At 42.9% G+C, this 23,811-nt stretch overlaps 1 protein-coding gene across 1 annotated transcript; it reads left to right on the top strand.

Moving 5' to 3' along the window:
* The first annotated feature begins 559 nt into the window (after nt 1–559).
* LOC129827404 (cysteine-rich and transmembrane domain-containing protein 1-like) lies at nt 560–23,299 on the top strand. The gene is made up of 3 exons (XM_055888224.1): nt 560–738; nt 15,735–16,064; nt 22,134–23,299. Exons 2-3 carry the CDS (start codon nt 15,755–15,757, stop codon nt 22,235–22,237), a joined length of 414 nt encoding a protein of 137 aa, XP_055744199.1. The 5' UTR covers nt 560–738; nt 15,735–15,754; the 3' UTR covers nt 22,238–23,299.
* The last annotated feature ends 512 nt before the right edge of the window (nt 23,300–23,811 follow it).

The following is a 23,811-nucleotide window of genomic DNA, read 5'->3' on the forward strand; positions in this document are numbered from 1 at the left end:
CCTCACTAAGGAATAAGGCTACTCTGTTGTTCAATATATCAAACCCATTCACAAAATCATGAAATCATGTGATTAATGGATACAGTATTATGTGTGTGAGGGGCCATGTCAGGACCTATGACGTGGTAGCCTAAAAAGCACTAGTTTTATCTTCAATCTATTTATGCTGTATAAATATTAACATAATTTCACATCTGTGTTTTTTTTGTTGACTTTTATAAGCAAGTAAAGTAGACTCTGTATTCGTTAAATTGTCATATTTATACAGTTACAAATAAATAAATATGAATCAATCTAATATAAGAAGCTAGATAAGGATAAGTATTGCTTGCTCAATTTACAAGACACATTCATTGTCCTATTTCTGTGCATTTCGTCACATCTTTCTGTGATGTATAATTAATGCCCAAACAAGTCAGATGATCAGTGGTCACCACTCGATGAGTCCCATTCACTAGACTCTCACCGCTCTTCGCCCTGATTGGTCCGTGAAAACAACGACCATTCACCACAGTCAACCAGTGAAATGTGTTTTCCCTACGCAAACCCCTCGCACCACCATTGGGATGACGTCACGGGTCCCACACAACGGAGAGATACGCACTGAGTTTTAAGACAAGGTGGTCGTTCAGTGCGGTAAAAAAAAAAGACAAGAAATTAGCATTATAGATCACGCCGAAGAGTTTTTTTGAAGACGATCTGGACTGTCTGTTGATAAGGGATATCATTTCTCTTAAGGTAGGTGATAATATTTTATTGAACACCATATGTCTGTGAACATTGCCTAACTCGAAGTCGCGGACTGTTGGACAATTGCAACTCGACATGGTTGTTCTTGGGCTGTGGCCCTGTGCAGGTGTTGTATTATTTCATCATTATCTTGTTGTAGCGAGCACGCAGTGGGCTGTTTCTCCGCAAGCATTGTATCCAACAATCATTTTTCACGTAAATTGCCGCTATTGAATGAGAAAGTCGTGTCGGACATATTATTAGCTATGATAGAATTCGTGATAAATTATTTTTTTTATTCTTTTTATAAATGACTTCTTTTTATTTAGGCCACTTTCAAAATATTAAGCTATCATAGCAAATCAACAATTGGCCTATATACGACGCTGTAGAAAAAAATGGTATCAAGCAGTTAGTTGTTGATAAAACCGAAGATATTAATGGAACAAAACACTCTACTCATATGTCATCAATGCAACAACACTGTAGGCTAACATGAGACCCTCCAACAACACTGTAGAGACGCCTGATAATAGACTATTACACCGCAAAGCCATATACATTTTGCCTATAAAGGACGTGGCAGGAAAAATAAACCTAATCGAGAGCGTATTTCAGACTATCAACCGCACAATGTTGAAATATCATCCCAGTTCTTTCCATTTGAACAGTCATCTCTTGATGAGTGTGATCTATGCCCCAGGCGGCTGTGCTTCTATTAGGCCTAGTTCACTACTATAACCCTGGACATTTACTCATTTAGGAATGGGATCTTATTGTGTTAGAGATGTTCCGTTCTCTCACCATTTACTGGAACCATACACTCACAGTGTAATCCTGGAACCATACGTTAGGGTTGGGCTGTATCCAATATGTCATCATACCAAGACGTTAGGGTTGGGCTGTATCCAATATGTTGTCATACCAAGACGTTAGGGTTGGGCTGTATCCAGTATGTTGTCATACCAAGACGTTAGGGTTGGGCTGTATCCAATATGTTGTCATACCAAGACGTTAGGGTTGGGCTGTATCCAATATGTCATCATACCAAGACGTTAGGGTTGGGCTGTATCCAATATGTCGTCATACCAAGACGTTAGGGTTGGGCTGTATCCAGTATGTCGTCATACTGTCCTTAAGATATATGGTATTACCGTTTAGGGGTTGCTAAAATAGGAAAAAAATCCCATTGGGCGTCTACCAGAATGCTAATAAAATATGCACAAGTAATAGCGCATTTCAATGGAGGCTTCTAACTACATATGCTAATGAGCACAAAGAAAAATAAATGAATTGCAAAGACAGGCAATCCAGCTAAACTCAACAAAAAAAGAAACATCCCTTTTTCAGGACCTTGTCTTTCAAAGATAATTCGTAAAAATCCAAATATCCTCACAGATCTTCATTGTAAAGGGTTTAAACACTGTTTCCTATGCTTGTTCAATGAACCATATGAATATGCACCAGTGGAACGGTCGTTAAGACACTAACAGCTTGCAGACGGTAGGCAATTAAGGTCAAAGTTATGAAAACTTAGGACACTAAAGAGGCCTTTCTACTGACTCTGAAAAACACCAAAAGAAAAATGCCCAGGGTCCCTGCTCATCTGCATGAACGTGCCTTAGGCATGCTGCAAGGAGGCATGAGGACTGCAGATGTGGCCAGGGCAATAAATTGCAATGTTTGTACTGTGAGACGCCTAAGACAGCGCTACAGGGAGACAGGACGGACAGCTGATCGTCCTTGCAGTGACAGACCACGTGTAACAACACCTGCACAGGATCGGTACATCCGAACATCACACCTGCGGGACAGGTACAGGATGGCAACAACAACTGCCTGAGTTACACCAGGAACGCACAATCCCTCCATCAGTGCTCAGACTGTCCACAATAGGCTGAGAGAGGCTGGATTGAGGGCTTGTAGGCCTGTTGTAAGGCAGGACATCACCAGATATCACCGGCAACATTGTCGCCTATGGGCACAAACCCACCGTCGCTGGACCAGTCAGGACTGGCAAAAAGTGATCTTCACTCACGAGTTGCGGTTTTGTCTCACCAGGGGTGATGGTCGGATTTGCGTTTATCGTCGAAGGAGTGGGCGTTACACCGATGCCTGTACTCTGGAGCGGGATCGATTTGGAGGTGGAGGGTCCGTCGTGGTCTGGGGCGGTGTGTCACAGCATCATCGGACTGAGCTTGTTGTCATTGCAGGCAATCTCAACGCTGTGCGTTAGAGGGAAGATATCCTCCCTCATGTAGTACCTTTCCTGCAGGCACATCCTGACATGACCCTCTAGCATGACAATGCCACCAGCCATACTGCTTGTTCTGTGCGTGATTTCCTGCAAGACAGGAATGTCAGTGTTCTGCCATGGCCAGTGAAGAGCCCAGATCTCAGTTCCATTGAGCACGTCTGAGACCTGTTGGATCGGAGGGTGAGGGCTAGGGCCATTCCCCCCAGAAATGTCTGGGAACTTGCAGGTGCCTTGGTGGAAGAGTGGGGTAACATCTCACAGCAAGAACTGGCAAATCTGGTGCAGTCCATGAGGAGGAGATGCACTGCAGTACTTAATGCAGCTGGTGGCCACACCAGATACTGACTGTTACTTTTGATTTTGACTCCCCTTTGTTCAGGGACACTTCCATTTCTGTTAGTCTCATGTCTGTGGAACTTGTTCAGTTTATGTCTCAGTTGTTGAATCTTATGTTCATACAAATATTTACACATGTTAAGATTTCTGAAAATAAACGCAGTTGACAGTGAGAGGACGTTTATTTTTTTGCTGAGTTTACATGTATAGGTAGGAGCTACTGAATGTCATTTTTGGTGAGTTTGGACATTTACAAGCGAATGTGAACGAGAGACATTGTGCAAATGAACAAAGTTTTGATGCGTGCTGGTCTGAAGGAAGAACAGCATGAGGACAGGAGCAGCGTGTGTAGGCTACACACTGTCTGTGTGTAGTCGTTAGGGCAACGGGCCTGTGCTCTGCTCGGAGATGAGGGGAGAGGAGAAAAAATGCAAGGAAATCAAGATGGTGGCAGCTGTACAAATAACTAATCGAAAGAGCTTTGACTTTGCCAACACGGCAGAAAGCTAACACAATATGATGCCCGTCACCATATTAATTCAGCCACTTACTTAGATTAACTAGCAAGTTAAACTTAGGGGTCTCATTAATGCAGGAAAAAAGATTAAAGAAGATTAAACACATAAGAAATATGTTGCTGTGTTTTGTAAACACAGATGTAAAATGCTTCTTATTGTAATTTTAGCTCAGCGTCAGACATTTTGTGCTTCAGTTACACCTCTCCACTCGGATGAGAATTCAGGAACTGGCATTCTGTCAGCAGACAGCGCTGGATGTGTAGCTCATTTTCTCCGGTACTTTTCTCTGCGTAACCAGCCTCCTTTTCTCTGGTATAATGCAAGATTAACTTTAAAGAAAACATTAGGTAATGTAGCTAGCTACATTCTTTCTGTGATAAACATTATAAATATGATGGCCATGCATCGTTTTTGCAAAAAAGTCTTGGCTTTTTTCATTGTAAGCTCATTTACTTGTGAGGCTGCCAGACAAATAGCATTGCACTTCTGTTGTCATCTGAGGAAAATGAAGCTATTTTCTGCTGAATGTGTTACATTATTTTCTGTGAAGGAAAACTAGACGTCCCTACAGAAGAGTATTATTACTGAGAGCTCAAGAGGTATGTTTAGATATTCAGAAAAATTAACATATATATATTTTTTTACATAGAACTAAGTATAATGATTATGGCTCTGGAGGAAAAGGCTTGAAACATCGATAGGATGGGTGTCTCTATCGCACACTTGAAACATCCAAAATTCTCCAATTTACAGACTTGGCATAACCCCCTCCGGACCACCTACCAGCCATCCTCATGTACTTTGTGCCCCCTCAGATTTTTGGGGTGCATGACGCCCCTGTGTGTAGGCCTAATTTATTGAATAGAAACAAAGCACAGCACTGCATATATAATGTAATTGTGTTTTGGTTCTTAACCACACATTTTGAACAAAAATCATTCTACTGTAGCCTACCTTGGGAATCTTCTGGAAGAGTATTAGGGCCAAGTGATGAACAAAAACTAAACAGCCGTGGGAGGTGGTACTGGATATATTTTTTTTGCATGGATAGTACTTTAAAAAAGAGGCAATATTTTGAGAATAAAGTCAACATTTTTTGAATTAAGTCACAGGTATATTTCAAGATTAAAGTAAAGGATAACTGCATGTCTCCCTGTCCCTTTTTGTGTGCTCTCCACCGTTGAAATGCCTGCGTTAGAAGACTGGTGAAAGTATACTTTAGAATTGGCTTTAGTAAGAAGGAAATCCTTGCTGTTTTAGCACATAATAACCATATTATTATAATCATTAGGACCTGGAAGAGGTTGTGCCACAGATTGTGTCTTTTCAGGAGGAATCACACAGACTGGATGAGGTATTTCATCCAAGTACGTGTGGCTACATACATAGGTAGAGATGTGTGTGTGCTGGTGGAGGGAGGGGTGTCTCTATCGCACTCGTTCACACATGGGTCACTGCACTGCACACACACACACACACACACACGGTATCCCCACAGCAATACCGTTTTATTGGCCATGGTGCGTTGTCAGAATGTGAAGAGACCCTGTCATCAGTCCCTGTCATGGTGCCCTTTTGAATACGCTAAAATGTTATCGTCAATCCCCTGCGTATGCCAACACCTTGCATAGTATTTTAGAGAGAACAGCGAGGCCAGCAGCCTACATGGCAAAATGAAAGGTTAACTCTTTGTGTGATGGCAAGGTGTTTTATGTACAATTCCAGTGCAGTAACCTCATAGGCCTATGTGTATTATCTTGTGAATCTAAGCTATGGATTGCGTGGAGAAGAATATCGCTTCCCTGTCGGGTTCATAGGCTGCCCCCAAACCCCTGTCATGTACCTTGCATAGCCATGGGGCAGGGGGACAGGGGTTTGGCTAAAGCCCCGTCTGAAACCGTAATTTTACGGTCCATTATTCTAACCTAACAGGTCTAGCCACTAGCCTCTATAAGGTCAAGCAGCGGTTGCCTAAATTACCGTCATAACTAGGATGATGCCCCTGTTTTGGGATAACCTACGCGTCCTTCATTCCTCACATCCTTGAAGACATCAGCGATAGAAAGGACATATTATGCTAGGCTACCAACCAAGTCATGTCAGATCAGTGATCATGGGTCCAAAAAGTTGGACACGATCTGGGGCTTTCCCACCCGGACCCCATATGCATAAAACTTTTTAAAAATATAGAGACCCGTTCCGAACGGACACAAGGAACACTAGACACGTTGTGAATAAACCTGGTCGGATCCAGAACCGATCCGATCCCAGTGAGGGAAGCAGCAGAAAATCTTTTTTTTAAACTACTTAATTAACCGGAGCTGATGAGGCGTGAGAGGAGGGAGAGGGGTGCCACTCTAGCAGGCAGGGGAGGGATCATACTCTGAACGAGTGCCGTGGGGAGCAGGGAGGAGGGAGGGAGAGGCACCAAGCCGACTCACGCTATAGTAGACTAATAACTGCCATAGCTAAGTTATTTATCATCAAATATGTCTTGACTGCATCAAACCGTAACGAGAAGCTAGTTAAGCTAGCTAACGTTAGCTAGCTAGGCTAATTGAGGCTACAGTGCATGTGCTTTCACATCCTACAGTTACAAATAACAACTCCATTCAGAATATTAAGTAGCAGCCAACCTGTTGGCTCTTGTGCATTGTAGCCTATCCTTCACCTTTAACTTTTAATTCCATCATTTTAATTCCTTCTTCCATTGATTAGATATCTCCTAACTCTTGCCACACAATGAGCAAGGCTCTGTCTGTAGCCTATTGCCGCCTTGATGACTTGTGATTGGTCAGCAGCAAGCTACACGTCCTACGCTCCTCTCCAAAGCAAGAGCAGCAGCAGCACTATAAATTACTCTCTCTCTCTCTCTCTCTCTCTCTCTCTCTCTCTCTCTCTCTCTCTCTGTCTCTCTCTCTCTCTCTGTCTCTCTGTCTCTCTGTCTCTGTCTCTGTCTCTCTCTCCCTCTACTGCAGCAGTGACGTTCGGAAATGCACGGGCCATTCCAGACGAGTCCGTTAAAATTACACATACCTGAGACCCGTGACGATCAGATTCGACCCAGATCAGTGGCATGGGACATCAGCTTGACATGGGACATACACACACAATCCCCGGTCCCCAGGATCCCACGTTAATTTGTTTTATTTAGTGTGTTCACATAGCCTGCTAGCCTGTAGTCATTAGGAGGCCATAAGGGGGAAATACTACCCATAGTAAAGCACCATGGGTAAAGTCATTAATAGTTGCCATTATGCACCGATTTCGCCTAGGCTACTCAGCAGAATGTTGGAGCAAATTCACAAGGCAGACTGACAGGGACTCAACCCCAGGTCTCTTCTCATTCGGTGACAGACGGACTCAACCCCAGATCTCTTCTCATTCGGTGACAGACGGACTCAACCCCAAGTCTCTTCTCATTCAGTGGCTGACAGGGACTCAACCCCAGGTCTCTTCTCATTCAGTGACTGACAGGGACTCAACCCCAGGTCTCTTCTCATTCGGTGACAGACAGGGACTCAACCCCAGGTCTCTTCTCATTCAGTGACAGACAGGGACTCAACCACAGGTCTCTTCTCATTCAGTGACTGGCAGGGACTCAACCCCAGGTCTCGTCTCATTCATTCAGTCAATCAATCAAATGTATTTATAAAGACCTTCTTACATCAGCTGATGTCACAAAGTGCTGTACAGAAACCCAGCCTAAAACCCCAAACAGCAAGCAATGCAGTTGTAGAAGCACGGTGGCTAGGAAAAACTCCCTAGAAAGGCCGGAACCTAGAAAGAAACCTAGAGGGAATCCAGGCTATGAGGGGTGGCCAGTCCTCTTCTGGCTGTGCCGGGTGGAGATTATAACATATGTTCAAATGTTCATAGATGACCAGCAGGGTCAAATAATAATAATCACAGTGGTTGTCGAGGGTGCAAAAAGTCAGCACCTCAGGAGTAAATGTCAGTTGGCTTTTCATAGCCGATCATTCAGAGTATCTTTACCGCTCCTGCTGTCTCTAGAGAGTTGAAAACAGCAGGTCTGGGCCAAGGTAGCACGTCCGGTGAACAGGTCAGGGTTCCATAGCCGCAGGCAGAACAGTTGAGACTGGAGCAGCAGCACGACCAGGTGGACTGGGGACAGCAAGGAGTCATCGAGTGAGCGAGAGAGTGTACATACTTAAATTCACACAGGACACCGGATAAGACAGGAGAAATACTCCAGTTATAACAGACGGACCCTAGCCCCCCGACACATAAACTATTGCAGCATAAATACTGGAGGCTGAGACAGGAGGGGTTAGGAGACACTGTGGCCCCATCCGACGATACCCCCGGAGAGGACCAACCAGGCAGGATATAACCCCACCCACTTTGCCAAAGCACAGCCCCCACACCACTAGAGGGATATCTTCAACCACCAACTTACTATACTGACACCGAGTATAGCCCACAAGATCTCTCCCACGGCACGAACCCAAGGGGGGCGCCAACCCGGACAGGAAGATCACGTCAGTGACTCAACCAGTGTCAACCAGTGTGCTCCAGTGTCTTTCCGTTCACCTTCACACTCCTGGGCCAGACTACACTCAATCATAGGACCTACTGAAGAGATGATTCTTCAGTAAAGACTTAAAGGTCGCTCTCACATGGGCAGGCAGACCATTCCATAAAAATGGAGCTCTATAGGAGAAAGCCCTGCCTCCAGCTGTTTGCTTAGAAATTCTAGGAACAGTAAGGAGGCCTGTGTCTTGTGACTGTAGCGTCCAGTAGGTATGTACGACAGGGCCAAATTGGAAAGATAGGTAGGAGCAAGTCCATGTAATGCTTTGTTGGTTAGCAGTAAAACCTTGAAATCAGCCCTAGCCTTAACAGGAAGCCAGTGTAGAGAGGCTAGCACTGGAGTAATATGATCACATTTTTGGGTTTTAGTTAAGATTCTAGCAGCCGTGTTTAGCCCTAATTGAAGTTTTATTTGGTGCCTTATCTGGGTAGCTGGAACGTAGAGCATTCGGGTGTCTAACCCAGTAGTGACAAAAGCATGGATACGTTTTTCTGCATCATTTTTGGACATAAAGTTTCTGATTTTTGCAATGTTACGTAGTTGGAAAAAAGATGTCCTTGAAACAGTCTTGATATGTTCGTCAAAAGAGAGATCAGGGTCCAGAGTAACGCCGAGGTCCTTCACAGTTTTATTTGAGACGACTGTACCACCATCAAGATTAATTGTCAGATTCAACAGAAGATCTCTTTGTTTCTTGGGACCTAGAACAAGCTTTACTGTTTTGTCCGAGTTTAAAAGTAGAACATTTGCCGCCATCCACTTCCTTTTGTCTGAAACACAGGTTTTTCAGTGACAAGAACGTTGTCTGTTTGTGCTCATAAAGCACCATGGCTGTTGGCGTGTTTGCCTACAGTCTGAAATTGCCAGGGGGAAAAATGGTGTGTGCGTGAGTTAGTAGATAGATAAGCGCGAGTGAGCAGTGACGCCTGTTTGAATGAGTTATTAGATCGTTAAATTGATAAGCATTAGTGCACAGTGACGCCTGTTTGAACGAGTGTATTAGATTAATGGCCATTTGCTGGTTTTTCCCCTACTTTTAACCACCCACACACACAACCTGAATACACACACACACACACCTGCATACGTACAACCTGCATTCACACACAACCCGCCCGTCTCTACCTATATATGTAACCATGGTTTCTCCTTCTGAAAACAATCTGTGGCACAACCTCTTCCAGGTCCTAATGATTATAATAATATGGTTATTATGTGCTAAAACATCAAGGATTTCCTTCTTACTTAAGCCAATTCTAAAGTATACTTTCACCAGTCTTCTAACGCAGGCATTTCAACGGTGGAGAGCACACAAAAAGGGACAGGGAGACATGCAGTTATCCTTTACTTTAATCTTGAAATATACCTGTGACTTAATTCAAAAAATGTAAACTCTATTCTACAAATTTTGACTTTATTTTCAAAATTACATTTTAAGTTTATTCTCGAGATATTGCCACTTTAAAGTAGGATCGTGCAATTTTTAAAAATCCAAGTACCACCACCCGTTGCGGTTTATTTCTTTTTTCGTTTGACTTGGCCTCAATACTCTTCTTTACGTCCCTGATCAATCTATTGAAGCAAAAAAAAAACTGCTGACTTACAATAGAAAACGTGCCTCCTGTCAACACAGCTGCTCCAGCTTCATCCTGTTGGGCTGTTTACAAACAAACACATGACTGGCTCAACTGCTCTGGCTAATCTTCATAATGTCACAGGTGAAATTAAGGTGATCTGCTTTATCTCTTAACGTATTGTACAAGTTGACTGCAGGTATTTACTTAAGTAGCTACGAATATTAAAATGTGTTGAAAAACTTCCAGGAAATAGATTCAACGATATTGAAAAAGGGTCTTCAGTTGTACAGTCAGGAGTCTCTCTCCTACAGTTGGTAGTGGTACAAACAGCTAGGTCTTCAGTTGTACAGTCAGGAGTCTCTCTCCCACAGTTGGTAGTGGTACAAACAGCTAGGTCTTCAGTTGTACAGTCAGGAGTCTCTCTCCCACAGTTGGTAGTGGTACAAACAGCCAGGTCTTCAGTTGTACAGTCAGGAGTCTTTCTCCTACAGTTGGTAGTGGTACAAACAGCTAGGTCTTCAGTTGTACAGTCAGGAGTCTCTCTCCCACAGTTGGTAGTGGTACAAACAGCTAGGTCTTCAGTTGTACAGTCAGGAGTCTCTCTCCTACAGTTGGTAGTGGTACAAACAGCTAGGTCTTCAGTTGTACAGTCAGGAGTCTCTCTCCCACAGTTGGTAGTGGTACAAACAGCCAGGTCTTCAGTTGTACAGTCAGGAGTCTCCTACAGTTGGTAGTGGTACAAACAGCTAGGTCTTCAGTTGTACAGTCAGGAGTCTCTCTCCTACAGTTGGTAGTGGTACAAACAGCCAGGTCTTCAGTTGTACAGTCAGGAGTCTCCTACAGTTGGTAGTGGTACAAACAGCTAGGTCTTCAGTTGTACAGTCAGGAGTCTCTCTCCTACAGTTGGTAGTGGTACAAACAGCTAGGTCTTCAGTTGTACAGTCAGGAGTCTCTCTCCCACAGTTGGTAGTGGTACAAACAGCTAGGTCTTCAGTTGTACAGTCAGGAGTCTCTCTCCCACAGTTGGTAGTGGTACAAACAGCTAGGTCTTCAGTTGTACAGTCAGGAGTCTCTCTCCTACAGTTGGTAGTGGTACAAACAGCTAGGTCTTCAGTTGTACAGTCAGGAGTCTCTCTCCTACAGTTGGTAGTGGTACAAACAGCCAGGTCTTCAGTTGTACAGTCAGTCTCTCTCCTACAGTTGGGTCTTTGTTTTTCAGATTTCAGTTTTATACTGAGATCACTCTCTATAAAACTGTATGGTAGGCTTGGGCGGTGTACTGGGGTATTTGGAAATGTTTTCAATATCGTTGAAGTTATTTTGTCTGTTCAGCTGTTCGATCCTTTGGGTGAATAAACTTGGTTTGAGCTTTACTAATCGTCCGTGAGTTTTACTTGGTTCATTTAGAACCTAACACTGTACAACTGAAGACCTAGCTGTTTGTACCACTATCAAGTCATTAAATGATATTTCTGTAAAGGGTGGGTTAAATGGAGAGATAAGAGAGGCACACTCTAGCTTTTCACTGGGACAAATGAGTCAGTGTGGTGCAGGGTTTGCCAGGTGACCGGTACAGCCAGGAACAGGTGAGGTCCGTTTTGCCTGATGACTATAATACGGATCAGGGAGAAGGAGGTTAGAGGTTGTTGTATGTGTTGTTGTCTGTGTCACACTGCTTTGCTTCATCTTGGCCAGGTCGCAGTTGTAAATGACAACTTGTTCTCAACTGGCCTACCTGGTTAAATAAAACAAATTCAAAAAGAGAGGTCATGTGGTGTTGTTTTAGATGCTAGTTTCTGTGAGTATACACTACTGTTCAAAAGTTTGGGGTCACTTAGAAATGTCCTTGTTTTTTGAAAGAAAATAACATTTTCTGTCCATTAAAATAACATCAAATTGATCAGAAGTACAGTGTAGACATTGTTAATGTTGTAAATGACTATTGTAGCTGGAAATGGCTGATTTTGAATAGAATATCTACATAGTTTTAGGGATTTTTGAATTCAGTAGAATACCTTTGTCTGACAATCCTACTGTGTGTGTATGTGTGGTCAATCTCTATTACACACTCAACTCGACTACCTACCATCTGTTAACAGTGTGTACAGGTGATGTTTTTATTTAACTTTATTTAAGTCAGTTAATGACGGCCTAGCAACAGTGGGTTAACTGCCTTGTTCAGGGGCAGAATGACAGATTTGGATTTAGCAACCTTTCGGTTACTGGCCCAACGCTCTAACCACTAGGCTACCTGCCGGGTTTAATAACCCTTCAGGTCACATTAAGGCACACACACAGAATGTGTGGTGATTATTCATATTTTCAGCAGGTGAAGATTAGGACTACTCAACACACAGATGACAGGAAGATTAGGACTACTCACAACACACAGATTACAGGAAGATTAGGACTACTCAACACACAGATTACAGGAAGATTAGGACTACTCACAACACACAGATTACAGGAAGATTAGGACTACTCACAACACACAGATTACAGGAAGATTAGGACTACTCACAACACACAGATTACAGGAAGATTAGGACTACTCACAACACACAGATTAGAGGAAGATTAGGACTACTCACAACACACAGATTACAGGAAGATTAGGACTACTCACAACACACAGGTTACAGGAAAATTAGGACTACTCACAACACACAGATGACAGGAAGATTAGGACTACTCACAACACACAGATTAGAGGAAGATTAGGACTACTCACAACACACAGATTAGAGGAAGATTAGGACTACTCACAACACACAGATTACAGGAAGATTAGGACTACTCACAACACACAGATTACAGGAAGATTAGGACTACTCACAACACACAGATTACAGGAAGATTAGGACTACTCACAACACACAGATTACAGGAAGATTAGGACTACTCACAACACACAGATTACAGGAAGATTAGGACTACTCACAACACACAGATTACAGGAAGATTAGGACTACTCACAACACACAGATTACAGGAAGATTAGGACTACTCACAACACACAGGTTACAGGAAAATTAGGACTACTCACAACACACAGATTACAGGAAGATTAGGACTACTCACAACACACAGATGACAGGAAGATTAGGACTACTCACAACACACAGATTAGAGGAAGATTAGGACTACTCACAACACACAGATTAGAGGAAGATTAGGACTACTCACAACACACAGATTACAGGAAGATTAGGACTACTCACAACACACAGATTACAGGAAGATTAGGACTACTCACAACACACAGATTACAGGAAGATTAGGACTACTCACAACACACAGATTAGAGGAAGATTAGGACTACTCACAACACACAGATTAGAGGAAGATTAGGACTACTCACAACACACAGATTAGAGGAAGATTAGGACTACTCACAACACACAGATTACAGGAAGATTAGGACTACTCACAACACACAGATTACAGGAAGATTAGGACTAGTCACAACACACAGATTACAGGAAGATTAGGACTACTCACAACACACAGATGACAGGAAGATTAGGTTAAAAATGTAAAGAAAATATTCTTCTTGATCTGACCGGTCTCAATTGGAACTTGTGGTTTTCTATCATGTTCTTAGTAGACTGTTAAGGCTCTGTGTTTTGGACAATCATCTGACATGTGTGGATGTTAACCTCTATTTAAAGACCCACCCCAGCTTCCCTAGAACCTCATTTATCACCTGATTTACTTAACAAAAGGCCCATCTCCAATAGGAGGTCCAGGCACTAGCTAGTTAGGTAATAACTACACACAATAATACCAAAGACTGTCAGCATGTAAAGAAGCTAGTTAGCTGTAAAACATTCAGGAGTTTACAATCTCACCATGTTCAACCTGCAGATTGATGTGCCTCACAGAGTGGAGTTTGACATTGGCAATTGCACCATGCAATGCACCCTGGACTGAAGAGGCAGACGGACAGGAGAAATGTTAGACCCTCTGTTAAATGAAAGCTTTCTTGAGATAGGAATATCGTTAAAAAAATAAGACCAATGGCTCGAAGACAACCTCCGTCATGATAACATCAGCCAGTATTGAAATCTGACATGTATGATAGACTTTTTACATCTGAAAGTCATATTCCTATTAACTTCCAGTGTAGTGAGAGAGACTTTATCACGGTGCTACGTCACACCGGACGGATTTCTACCTGCTTGAACGCCAATAACTCGGATAAACATGAAAACATGAAATGACCCCGAGATGACCTGGTCAGGTGATGTTCTCCAGTGTGAGTGGGAGGAAGGGAGGTAGGACTGACGCTCGGCTTTAGGTATTTCCAGTAAACACTGTGTGTGTGAAAATAGCCCAGCGAGGGATGGAGGGACAGCACTGGCCCACTTCCTTCTGTCCTCCAGTTTGTTGTGCTGTGGTATTTCCAGCTGATGGGGGAGAGGCAGTGTTTCACTACTAAACAGACCCAACGTAGGACTTAATGGTCTTCTAGGCCTAGAATCTAAACCAGCAGAATGTTTTACATGTACGTCTACCTTGTTACATATACTTTATTTCTTGAGTCCGCTCGCTCACACACAGCTAGTAGTCACAGCCAGTAGCTACTTCATTGTTTTACAGTGTGTATTATTTACTCCATTTACTGTGTTTTAGTCTCTCCTTACTCTCTCTCGTGTGTGTGTGTGTGTGTGTGTGTGTGTGTGTGTGTGTGTGTGTGTGTGTGTGTGTGTGTGTGTGTGTTGTTAGCTGGGCAGAGAGGCTAGGCCACTCCATTTCAGGTTCCGGGGTGTGAGTCACGATGCACTCAGGCTTTGTATGATGTCATGAGAAAGATATGCAATACTAGTCTCTTTGCACTTTACTACTTCCTTTAGGGTGTTAGCAAATGTATACGTTGGAAGATCGTGTGTGTGTGTAAACACTTCCTCATAGAAGGGTTAAAACTGCTAGCTGGCAGATTTCTCTGGTATGACGGCTCTGTTTGTACTAGCTGTGAACAGAGCTTTGTGTTTCTAGAAATACAACTAGAAGGATGTGGCCATGCGCAGGGGTGCAACTTTGGTTTTAGAAGTTGGGGGGGACATAATTATTATTATTTATTTTTTTATCCAATCACATAAACACTCCAAACACCTGACCGGTCGGAGGCGTCCGCATGGTCCTAAAGCCCACCGTTGCCTTGTTTTGTATCACATTCCAATAATAAAACTTGGAGGGACAGAAATGCAGTGAAAGTTGCGCCCCTGGCCATGCGTATGACTTACACAGGGAAACCGGTGATACGCCAGTGATACTAAGGTTATTAACCTGGACATGTACTAAACCTCTACTACTGGAGAGCTTTGCTGCAGACCTTCTGTCACAAAAGCCTGCACTGTCTGTAGCTGTCCAGGAGTAGGGTTGACCACCCCTGACCTAGTTCATAGCTCTCTAGGGGGGGAAAGCTTTATGTTCTAGAAACGTGTGTTGTCATGGCAACAGTTAAATCACCAAGGGACTCTTTTCAGAATGTCTTTAACTATGGACTCCTGGCCAACCGCTGGCTAATGGGACTCTTAAGGCCTCCGTGCCATGACAACCGCTGGCTAATGGGACTCTTATCTCCGTCCTGTGTTTATTTTGCAGGGCTGTGAAACTGCAACACTTCTTTTGTTTGTTCCTCTCCTCCAATCTCTCTCCTTTCTTTTCCATTTACTTTCATAAATGGTCCTTCCTCATTCTCTCTCAGTTCAGTCACATTCAAATGAGCTCTTCCCCTCCTTTCCCCTCTCTTTCTCCAGGTGTCTCTGTTGTCTAGCAGATGAATTTTGAGCAGCCTCCTCCGTACCAGGGCCCAGGCCCCACGGCCCCCAATTACCCTGCGCAGGGCTATCCTCAGCAGGGATACCCTCCCCAGGGCTACCCGGTCAACATGGAGCAGCCTGGTGGATTCCCTCCTCAAAACCCGGCCTACCCCAACTACCCTGCTGGCCCCGGGGGCCCTCCTGGACCCTACCCTGGCCAGGGACAAGCAGGCCCCTACCAGGGGGCGTACCCAGGACAGCCCCAGTTTGGATGGCAGGGAGGACCACCCCCAGGACCCATGTATGGAGAGGCACCCAAAAACACAGGTGAGAGAGAGGGGATGAAGAGGGAGAAGGAGGGGAGAAAGAGAAGAGGGGTGAGGAAGGGAGGGGAGGAAGATAAGCACGAGAAGGTGAGGGGAGGAAGAGGAGAGCGAGGGGTGGAGAGGGTAGGATAGGATATTGTTTGCCTTGACTACTTGGTATGCAAACAGACTGGATGTGCTTTGGGAACAATGTTTATACCAGTGGTTCTCAAACCTCTCCTCGGGGACCCCAAGCCGTTCCAGGTATTTGATCTATTCTAGAGCTAGCACACCTGATTCAACTTGTCAACTAATCATCAGGCCATTGACTAGGTGAATCAGATGAGCTACTTCAGGCCATTGAATAGGTGAATCAGATGAGCTACTTCAGGCCCTTGACTTGGTGAATCAGATGAGCTACTTCAGGCCATTGAATAGGTGAATCAGATGAGCTACTTCAGGCCCTTGACTTGGTGAATCAGATAAGCTACTCCAGGCCCTTGACTAGTTGAATCAAATGAGCTACTTCAGGCCCTTGACTAGGTGAATCAGATGAGCTACTTCAGGCCCTTGACTAGGTGATTCAGATGAGCTACTTCAGGCCCCTTGACTAGGTGAATCAGATGAGCTACTTCAGGCCCTTGACTAGGTGAATCAGATGAGCTACTTCAGGCCCTTGACTAGTTGAATCAGATGAGCTACTTCAGGCCCTTGACTAGGTGAATCAGATGAGCTACTTCAGGCCCTTGACTAGTTGAATCAGATGAGCTACTTCAGGCCCCTTGACTAGTTGAATCAGATGAGCTACTTCAGGCCCTTGACTAGTTGAATCAGATGAGCTACTTCAGGCCCTTGACTAGGTGAATCCAGTAAGGGAACCAGTGGTTCAGACAGTTCTGACTAGGGCTGAAAAGCTACCAGTAATTTACCAGAATCTTCAGTAATTTAGGTAATTAACAGAACATTTATGGCAATCTATCATCAATTTGGTCATTTATACTTGAATATGTTTTCCAAAAATGTATTCATTCAGTGCCTTTGGAAAGTATTCAGACCCCTTGACTTTTTCCACATTTTGTTACTTTACAGCCTTATTCTAAAATTGATTCAATTGTTTTTTTCCCCTCAATCTACCCACAATACCCCATAACGACAAAGCAAAAACAGGTTTTTATACATTTTTATACACCAGTTTGATGCCAAAGCATTGACGACAAATACATACTGACGTAGTCAAATCAATAGGTGTGTAAAAAGATAAAGGATATTTCATGCTGAAATCCTCATATTAAACACATATGGTATTCACTAAGTTGATAGTTCATATTTGCGACTCATTTCAGGAAACCAGGCGTTTAAATATAAACAATTTAAAAAAAAATCCAAATGCTTATTTTGGGCAGAAATGGCTTCTGGAACATGTGAACTTTCATGTGCCTTAATAACAAACTTGTAGGTCATCTGCAAATATGAATACAATTGTTAAATTACGAGCCTAGTTGGTTTAGCCACTGAAAAATACAGGAACCTTCCAGCTAGCCATGATTGGCTGAGATAATGGTTGTGCTGGACATGCCAAGATATGAGTTCGGATTGGTCTGCCATGTAGGACGCTTCTGTCTATAACATGAGCTGGTCAGTATGTGTAGGTAGTCCTTTCTAACGCAGCTTTTTTGAAAGACATCATGTAGTAGAACTGCAAACATGTTGGTCTCCACTTTCTGGAGGACTGGGTTTTGAAATCAGTGAAATGCCCGGTTGAATTAGAATATGATAGCTAAGGAGATGGAGAACATTCTGGCTTTTGATTGCAAATATGCAGACGAAGTCGAAAAGAGAACGCAGAAGGCTGTTGTATAAAACACCTGTCTCCGGATTACATCTTCAAACTAAGGGCAACCATGGCAGAGAGGGAGAAGCGTCCATCCAAGATAAAATAGTCTAGCTAGCTACATTTTCAGATATTACACGTTTCTAATTTTGTCAAAGTTAACTGGCTGACTCGCTAGCTAACGTTACGTGTATGGGCTGTGTAGTAATATTATTTGTGTCTCAGAGCCATTTGCATTGCTAGTTATAGCTAGCTAGCTAACATTGAACCTGGTTAGTTAGCTCCTTGCAGATTCATGCAGGGTAGTAATGTTATGAGATGGGATTATGGTTCATAGCTAGCTACATGTCTAAACAAAAGACTCCGCTATGCAAGTAACAATTTCAATAGAATGTTAACGATGTCGCTGCGACAACTGTCGATAGACGTAGCTGGTAAATTTGCTCTGGCTATGTACTCCGATTCCAGAGAGCAGAATAACTGACGAATATGCAAACGCTTAACACCCGTTGAATATGGCTGGTGTCAGTAAAAAAGCATGATTAAATTGTTGCCAGCAGCACAGTTGCAGTCACCAACGCTCTGGATAACATAAAACAGCCTAATCAGCTCTGCTAGGCCGAGTAAAATGGGCAGAGTGAGCTGTTCCTTCATTTGTGTCTGGAAGTAGCTAGCCAACATTAGCTTGGGTGCTTGACTGTTGTTGTTAGATCAGAACGCTCGGATCAACCCTACTCCTTGGCCAGAGCGTCCAGTGTGCATTCTGAATGCTCCGAGAGCAAAACGCTCTGAGTTACGAACGCCTGGAGTGCACTCTCAGCAAACTTTGGCGCTCCAAATTGAATTTACGAGCACACCCCTAGTATAAACCAGCCTTTAGTCTTGAAATCTTTGGTTGTTTAGTACATGGCCTCACATGTGAATCCTTAAAGAGCTGGGTGGGGATAAAGCTTAAGAAGGTGTGAACGATACTGAATGGGTGTAGACAAAGAGCTCTCCAGTAGGTGCACCAAAATATTCAAGGTCCATTTTCTCAAAAGTGGGGTTACAAGTTTATCAACTTTCAAAGCAGAATTACTTTCCCAATGTTCCTCGACTGTAGTGTATGATATACCATTTTCTAGCTATTTATTTGATGTGAAAAACACAATTTCAAATGTTGCTACATAACCCCGAATCGAGCCACGTTGGTTAAATTTAGGGTAATGTTTTGCAGCTTTTATCATTCAATTTATTTAAAATCATCGTATTTAATGATTTCATATATTTTACGTGTGATAAACCCACACAGAGGGCCAGAGATAATTACAGACACCTGTGATAAGTACCCAAAAGGGTCACTAGATAGATGTCTTGTGATTACATAACATCTTTGAAAGATACCAAAATTCTGGTAGTTTGCTGGTAAAATCTGAATGTTTCCAGTAATACACCCTCCCTCTGCAACCCTAATTCTAACACAATTGTCTTTCATTCAGTAAGTTTCCATTACCTCTGCTATTAGAATTGGCAAGTATTAGGATTGGCAAGTATTAGGCTATTATTGTGTCTTTGGCATCATTAAACTGAAGACTTCTATTTTTTATCAAAGATTCTCTGTAATTAGTATTACGCGATTAAACTGATTAATCATGTAACTGTAATTAACTGGGAAATCGGGGCACCAAGGAAAATATTCAGATTACAAAGTTATAATTTCCTAATAACTTTTCAGATATTTTATATCTGATCAATTAGTCTTCGAATTAATGAATTATTTACTTTACCTCACGTTAGTCTCATTCCAAACGTCGTAAATTGTTGGTTATCTGCACGAACCCAGTCTTCACTGAGTCATCCATACATCAATTTTCTTAAATCATTTATTTACTAACTAAGTAATTCACAGAAATGCATACAAAGTAAATATGGTTACAAGAAATGATAGGGGAATTTGCCTAGTGGGATAAACCGGTATCGCGGCTTGGTGGACAAAAAGGGAAGTGGGGGTCAACTGAGATGAGACACTACAAAGTTGATAATTATAACAATTGAAATGCTAATCCTTTGCACTTGAACGCTCACTCATTCGGGAACAATTGCAATCAATATATATATTTACGCTCAGTGTGTCGTCTTGATCGCTGTTGAAAAGTTTGTTTCTTTTGTAGAATTGTCCGTCTCTCTCTCTCTGTCGTGGTTAGAGGGGATAGTTCAGAGTGACATTCATTCATGTTGTTGTAGAATGGATGTTTAAGCGGTTGTCGTTCTTCGTGTTCAATGATACCGAATTCCTAGCTGCAGACTAGTAATTAATATCAAAGACCTGTTCTTATTCTGTCGGTATCGATAATCTAAGAGTTTAACCACGTGGTATGGTTAAAAGATTCAGCAATGGTCTGCAACCTTTGTCCTCCCGCAATGGAGAAAAACATGGTCTACTGAGAATTTCTCAAAGTTGGGGTTTTATTCGGAATTTGCAGAAAAGGGCCTGTCCCAGGATGCCCGACCCTAACTGGGCTCATGGGCGGTCCTCTGATTTAGTTAAACTCAAAAGGGAATTGGAGTTTCCTTCATTAAACAGTCCAAAATCACATTACACAATTTTACAAACAGTATCATCCTCACTCATTCATCTTATACAACAATTAGATGTAAACCTCATATCTGAGGCTATTATATAAACAGCGTTATGGTAATGTGGCTGCACCGTTTCCCATGACTTTTACCAAGTTGTAACAAACGGACCAGTTCATAGCTGGATTCTTCACCGATCTTTTATACCTTCTCCGGAACATTAAATGTTGTTCGGACATCAAGTTCTGTGAGGTGGAAGAAATTCCTTTGTTCTCTATGAAACTTCACTCCGTCTCTATACTGTGTGGCCATGAGGCAGGGTCTTCCCTAGGAATTTACGACCTCTCTGACCACAGCAGCCTGGATGTAGGAGCAGAGAGAGGCAGGGAGAGGGGGATGGGGCTTGCTGTACCCAAAGAGGGCAACGTCATGACACTATTCAAATGACACTATTCAAAGGTCAAAGGTCAATTTGATAGAACACTATCAGCGTCCAAAGTAAAAGATTAACAAGGCTGTTTTATATTGTCCTTTTTATATCAGTATCCTGGTGTGTGTTCTTAAAGTGGAAGGTTTTTATTTTGAAGCTAATCACATGATAGCCAGATCAGTTTCTGCTTGAATCAACTTTTTTGTCCTGGTCATACCGTGATTAAAGGGGTATTGTTTTAAAGGAGTTGTCTAAAGCAGGAAGTGAACTTTCCAGACTGCCCTTTGTTTATCTGTGTAAGACCCTATCAGCGGTGAATAGTGGACTGCACATTTAAGAAACCAAGCAATGGGAGGTTAATGCTGCATTCATAACCAAGTGGGAGGTGGACAATTTACCAGTTGTGAAGTCGTAAATACTAGTTGGATGCATTTATGTGCTTTGAACTTGAGAAACACTGATTGGCTAATGGCCAACAATTTGCCTAAGCCATAAACTAAAGTACAGCTATCATGCTTGTAAACAAATTATAGTGTTAAAAAAACATTAATAGATTGCTTTTTATAAATACATTTTTGTTGCACTAAACTGCCGAGAAATGCTGTTTATCGAGGTAATTACCTTAATAGATGACGTCAGAGGTCAGCATGTGGGAGAAGTGGGAGCTCAGGATGATAGATGAGTTTCACACTAGTAATTACCAGTTGGAGGGCCATTCAAATATATTTTTTCTAGTTGTACTTGGTAAATACTACCTTCCCACTTGGCTATGAACGCAACATAACTTACTGCCTGGCAACTGTTGCTAGAGCGCAGTCCCTTTGTACTGCGGCAGTACCTTGTCACTCAGGTAACACACAGCTTACCTCACTCAAGATGGCAGCTTTCAGAAGTTTTGTGTGTGTGTGTGTGTGCACATTAATGACTAACAGCAAATGTACCAAAGATAACAAGAAGAGTAGGTTGTTAGGCCGACGTGTCTGTCACGTGTGTATTCCAAGGGTGGTAGGTAGCCTAGCGGTTAGAGTTGGGCCAGTAACTGAAAGGTCGTTGGTCTGAATACCCAAGCCGACAAGGTGAAAAATCTGTCTGTACCCTTGAGCAGGTCTATTAACCATAATTTGCTCCGGGGGCACCGTACTATATGGCTGACCCTGTAAAATAACACATTTTACCGCACTTTTCCGGTGTATGTGACAATAAAACATGTTTTACTGGCAGTTGTAAAGATTTAACTTTAAATGAATGTCTACCTCTCTTTCTCCTCTCTCTAGTGTACGTGGTGGAGGAGAGGAGAAGAGATGATTCAGGAGACACGTGTCTGACTGCCTGTTGGACGGCTCTCTGCTGCTGCTGCTTGTGGGACATGCTCACATAACCTCTGACCCCTGACATTTACCTTTGACCCTTACCTGCTCTGACCCATAGCCTCCTAACCCTTAACGCAAAGTCCCTTTCATCTTAACCTAACCTTTGACCCCTGAGTCTAAACCACTGACCCAGTCTCACCTAACACACTATCCCTCCATCTGACATTACCACCTTAATCCTTCTCTCTCTCCTTAACTGTTGCACTCCTGCTGTCCAGCCCCAACCCCTGTACCTCCTGACCCATGGTAGCATTATATGATAAGCTCTATCTTCTTGTGCTCCCGCACCTGACCTAGCCCCTCCCAGGGCTGTGCTCTGCTCTGTAGCAGTGTAGCCGGTGTATGTTCCCTAAATCTCAGGCGCTGTACTGTAGATAATGATTCTTGTGGAACACAAACTCCTGCTCAAAGACGACACACAGAATATGCACTCAGATCTCAGGCGTTCTGCTGTAGATGGCACGCATGCACGAACGAACACCCACACATGCTTACACGCTCTCTCCTGGGCACTTTAACCTCTTACCTCTGCAAGGTACTTCTCCTGCCTCCCTCCATCCCTCCTCCCAAACAAACCTCTAGTCAAACCACCCCTTATTCCCTACACCATAAATCCTAAAACACCATATCAAATGACTCTCTCTACGCCCTATCCGTCATGGCTACCTTGCCCAATGGTAGCCAGTAAGCTACAGTGTCCCCCACCCCCCACTGTACGATGATGAAGTTTGAATCGTCCTCTCTGTTATGTTTGCACAACAGCTACTGTGGTTGCCTGTTTTTCTTAGGATGAATCCTACGACAACAAATTGAATGCATTTTGAAAGACCATGACAATGAAGATTTCATGTTTGATTTTGTGTAATATTGTTCCTATGCTTGCAAAAAATGTTCCTGTTTGAATTTTTAAATCCTGAATGAATATGATTTGATTGCTATTTTCTTTTAAATACCCTCATTCCTTGAAGGAGAGAACATGAAACATATTTTAAATGGTGAATGTTTATGTCGATGACTTTGCCTTACATGAGAATCTTGCGTTAAGAATAAATTATTCCCAAAACAGTCAACATTGTCTGGTGTCTTTCACTCTCTGGTGGTCTTAGTCAGTAGAGGTAGTATCTGGTGTGTGTTTTACAGTAGAGGTAGTATCTGGTGTGTTTTACAGTAGAGGTAGTATCTGGTGTGTGTGTTTTACAGTGGAGGTAGTATCTGGTGTGTGTTTTACAGTAGAGGTAGTATCTGGTGTGTGTTTTACAGTAGAGGTAGTATCTGGTGTGTGTTTTACAGTAGAGGTAGTATCTGGTGTGTGTTTTACAGTAGAGGTAGTATCTGGTGTGTGTTTTACAGTAGAGGTAGTATCTGGTGTGTGTTTTACGGTAGAGGTTGTTTCTGGTGTGTGTTTTACAGTAGAGGTTGTATCTGGTGTGTGTTTTACAGTAGAGGTAGTATCTGGTGTGTGTTTTACAGTGGAGATAGTATCTGGTGTGTGTTTTACAGTAGAGGTTGTATCTGGTGTGTGTTTTACAGTAGAGGTTGTATCTGGTGTGTGTTTTACAGTAGAGGTAGTATCTGGTGTGTG

Source organism: Salvelinus fontinalis, chromosome 29, assembly GCF_029448725.1.
Source record: "Salvelinus fontinalis isolate EN_2023a chromosome 29, ASM2944872v1, whole genome shotgun sequence".
NCBI lineage: Eukaryota > Metazoa > Chordata > Actinopteri > Salmoniformes > Salmonidae > Salvelinus > Salvelinus fontinalis.